This window comes from Cryptomeria japonica, chromosome 7 (genome assembly GCF_030272615.1).
Source record: "Cryptomeria japonica chromosome 7, Sugi_1.0, whole genome shotgun sequence".
Lineage (NCBI taxonomy): Eukaryota > Viridiplantae > Streptophyta > Pinopsida > Cupressales > Cupressaceae > Cryptomeria > Cryptomeria japonica.
In genome coordinates, this window is record NC_081411.1 from 480,425,185 (window position 1) to 480,429,045 (window position 3,861).

Below are 3,861 nucleotides of genomic sequence, written 5' to 3' on the forward strand. Positions count from 1 at the left end.
CAGGAAGAGTGACGTGTCTTTAATAGTATTAAATGTGTACACAAAAGATTCGTTTTCCAATTGCTACGTACGACATTCACATGTGGACAAGTGGCCGCATTATAAATTTTTCACCGCACAACTTGCACCCTTATTTATTACTTACAGTTTATTTAAAACTTGAACTGAAAATAAAGGAAGACTTCTACAGAAAACATAATTTACTCCTTCAAATTTATAAAATTCCAATAATAAAATAAAGATGAAAGTATGAACACAAGACTTAATTTAAAAGATCTCACATCAATAATTGTTTGAAAATATTAGATTTAGTAAATATTAAGCTTTCATTAAAATAAGTTTGAAGATAATTTAAGATTGTGATTCTTGATCTTACAGCTTATTTGATCTTGCAAACATCATTAATATCTTTCATTCATTCAAAAACTTCAACAATTTTGAAGATAGAACAACAATAAGAGTTTGAAGATAATTTAGGACTGTAATTCTTGGTTCCTTAGACTACTGTCTAGTAAACATCATTAAAATCTTTCATTCATTCAAAGACTTAAGCAACTTAAAGAGATTTAAAAATAGAAGGTGCTTGAAGATTATTTAGAACTATTTTCTTCGTCTCTTAAACTATTTGATCTAGTGAGCATCATTAAAATATTTCATTCATTCAAAAACTTAAGCAACTTTGGCAACCTGGCAACAAAAGAAGTTTGAAGATAGTTTAAGAGTGTCATTCTTGGATTCTTGGTCCCTTAGACAACTTGATCCCATAACCATCATTAAATCCTTTCATTCATTCAAAGACTTGAGCAACTTAGAAGATTGGATAACAAAAACAGTTTGAAGATGATTCAAGATTGTGGTCCCCCATCCCTTAGACTACTTGATCTCATGAACATCATTGAAATCTTTCATTCATTTAAAGACTTAAGCAACTTCAACAAAAGAAGTTTGAAGATAGTTTATGATTGCATTTCCATCCCTTAAACTACTTGATCTCATGAACTCAAAATCTTTCATTCATTCAAAGACTTAAGCAAACAACAAAATAAGTTTGAAGATAGTTTAAGACAACGATTCTTGATCCTTTAGACTACTTCATCTCATAAACACTATTAAATCATTTCATTTCATTCGAAGACTTGAGCAAGTTGGAAGATTAGACAACAAAAAAAGTTTAAAAATTAAATTATGACAATGGTTCTTGATCTTTTAGACTACTTGGTCTCCCCAACATCATTGAAATATATCATTCATTCAAAGACTTAAGCAACTTAGTAAAAAAAGGAGTCTCAAGATAATTTAACACTTATGTTCTTCATCCTTTAAACTACTTGATTTTGTGAATATCATTAAATTCTTTCATTCATTCAAAGACTTCAGCAACTTAAGAGATCCCACAACAAAGAAAGTTTGAAGAAAATTTACGATTATGATTCTAGATCTCTTAAACTATTTGATCTCGTGTACATCGTTAAAAATTCCATTCATTCAAAGACTTAAGCCTCTTAAGACATCCCATAACAAAAGAAGTTTGAAAATAGTTTAAGACTGCATCTAGTGTGCATCATTAAAAAATTTCATTCATTCAAGGACTTAAGCTATTTAAAACATCCAACAATAAAAGAAATTTAAAGATAATTTAAGACTGTACTTGATTTCTTTTAAATCTTTCATTCATTCAAAAACTTAAATAAATTAGAAAATCTGACAACAAAAAACAAATTTGAAAATATCTTAAGACTGTGATTCTTGATCCTTAAACTACTCTATCTTATAGCATCATACAATCTTCCTTCCATTCATTCATTCAACAAGCACGTTACTTACTATTTAAAATACGTTAACTAATAAACTGAGAATAAAGAATTCAAGGGACACATGAAAATCTTTTTTGTTAATTAAAAAATTCATTGGAGATGGAAGCGTTTTCTGGCATAGTCCATCATCTGTGTGGAGGTGGGGAAAGTGGAAGTGACAAGAGTGTTCCGAGCGAGGGCTCGGAGCCATCTGTGCAGAGCGGGGCAATCATCAAGCGAGGGAAAGACTAGGCCGCCACAGGTTTCCAAGGGGACAAACCATGGCATCCATGATCCCATCACAACGTCCACATAATTTACTTGCCTCTTTCCCTCACACAACACCATTCCCCTCTTCTCCAACTCTCCCACCCCACTCTCCACTCTGCTCCACATCTCTTTGTACTCTTCTCTCACAATTTCCATTTCCCCTTTCTGATCCGCGCACATAATTCCGATTCCCCTGATCTGCAACTCAAATTAATCATTCATTTTAGGCGCATATTACACAGAAGCATGCAAAAGAATAGATTAAATGATCAAAAATTCAAATTAATCATTCATTTTAGGCGCATATTACACAGAAGCATGCAAAAGAATTGATTAAATGACCAAAAATTCAAATTAATCACAAATTTTAGGCGCATATTACACAGAAGCATGCAAAAGAACAATTTAAATGACCAAAAACTCAAATTAATCACCCATTTTAGGCGCATAATACACAGAAGCATGCAAAAGAATAGATTAAATGACCTAAAACTCAAAGTAATCATTCATTTTTAGGTACATACTAAACAGAATCATGCAAAGAACAGATTAAATGACCAAAAACTCAAATCAATCATTCATTTTAGGCGCATATTACACAGAAGCATGCAAAGAACAGACTAAATGACCTTGTGATCCAGAAAATCTGCCCAGAATCGCACGAGATAACGATCGTAAGGGTCCTGGGGGAACAATTGGTGAGCAGATGGCCACATTTCATCGATATATTCAACGATGAGTCTGGATTCACAGATTGATCTGCCCCTGTGAATAAGAACAGGGATCTTCTTGTAGACGGGATTGGCTTCCAGAAGAATTTCTGATTTGTTTTTCAGATCCTCCTCCACCACTTGATACGCGATCCCCTTTGCCCTCAGAGCGATTTCCACTTTTCGACCAAACGGACTTAACAGGAATGATATTAATTTTACCTCGTCCATCATTTCACTGCTCTCCCTCTGCTCATCAACCGCATTGGGTATATAAATACTCATTCAACCAGCCTTCCCGCAATTATTAACTCCGATATGGCCCGCACCTCATTTATTATAATAATAATAATATATTATGTAAATGGTTGCAGTAAAATTTGGAATTGGGAATGAAAACAAAAGATGGGAAGGTGACTTTAATAACATCTCCATCAAGGAAAATTCTCTTCGTTTGCAATGATTGAGGGTAACAAGTGTTGCATTTCATGTGAACTCACGGATTAAAAAGTAATCTTCTACATCCCCACTACCAAATCAGTCAATCATATTGTGAAATGTAGCTTGCTCTTTTACACCACTTTTCGTTGATTAGTAAATGGATAATCATGGTATCCAATTTAATCTTCAACTTTTAAAAACAATTAGTTCAGATTAGTCATTATTTGTGGCATTTTTCACATTGAATTGTGCATCATGATTTGGTTTATTTATTTTAAAATTTGGTACTATCTTGAAGGAAAAAGAAAGATACCAACAATATTATTATTGAACAATGGTAAGCAGATAAATGGAAATTCTATTTTCATGATAGAGTCTTTTGTGTCGTTTGTAAAGATGTGTCTTTCATGATTGAAAGTTTTGAAGTGAAAGAAGAAGGTGAATTTGCAAAACTTTTCTATCTATCAAGACCTTTATCAAGGTCAAGAAGGTGGGTTCTTTTTATAATACTTCTTCTTAAGTCAATTTAATTTGTTAAAAAATGTAAATTAGTTAGAGCTACACCTAGTGAAACACCCTTTGTTTTATGTTCTTGGTTGAACATGGTGAAGAAACAATGCAAATCTAAGTTTCTATTATTCCAAATA

At 32.6% G+C, this 3,861-nt stretch overlaps 1 protein-coding gene across 1 annotated transcript; it reads right to left on the reverse strand.

Annotated features, from left to right (window-relative positions):
* Window positions 1–1,869: 1,869 nt before the first annotated feature.
* Window positions 1,870–3,073, reverse strand: LOC131065739 (glutathione S-transferase U24). Its single transcript, XM_058000360.1, has 2 exons — window positions 2,693–3,073; window positions 1,870–2,261 (listed from the first exon to the last, which is right to left on the reverse strand). Exons 1-2 carry the CDS (start codon window positions 3,056–3,058, stop codon window positions 1,905–1,907), a joined length of 723 nt encoding a protein of 240 aa, XP_057856343.1. The 5' UTR covers window positions 3,059–3,073; the 3' UTR covers window positions 1,870–1,904.
* Window positions 3,074–3,861: the final 788 nt, after the last annotated feature.

What these genes read in the sequence shown, in the direction of transcription:
- LOC131065739 (XM_058000360.1), bottom strand. Translation starts at nt 3,058, where the DNA reads ATGAGTATTTATATACCCAATGCGGTTGATGAGCAGAGGGAGAGCAGT. An exon ending in CAGATTTTCTGGATCACAAG is followed by an intron (nt 2,262 to 2,692) that starts GTCATTTAGTCT and finishes TTTGAGTTGCAG; the next exon opens with ATCAGGGGAATCGGAATTAT.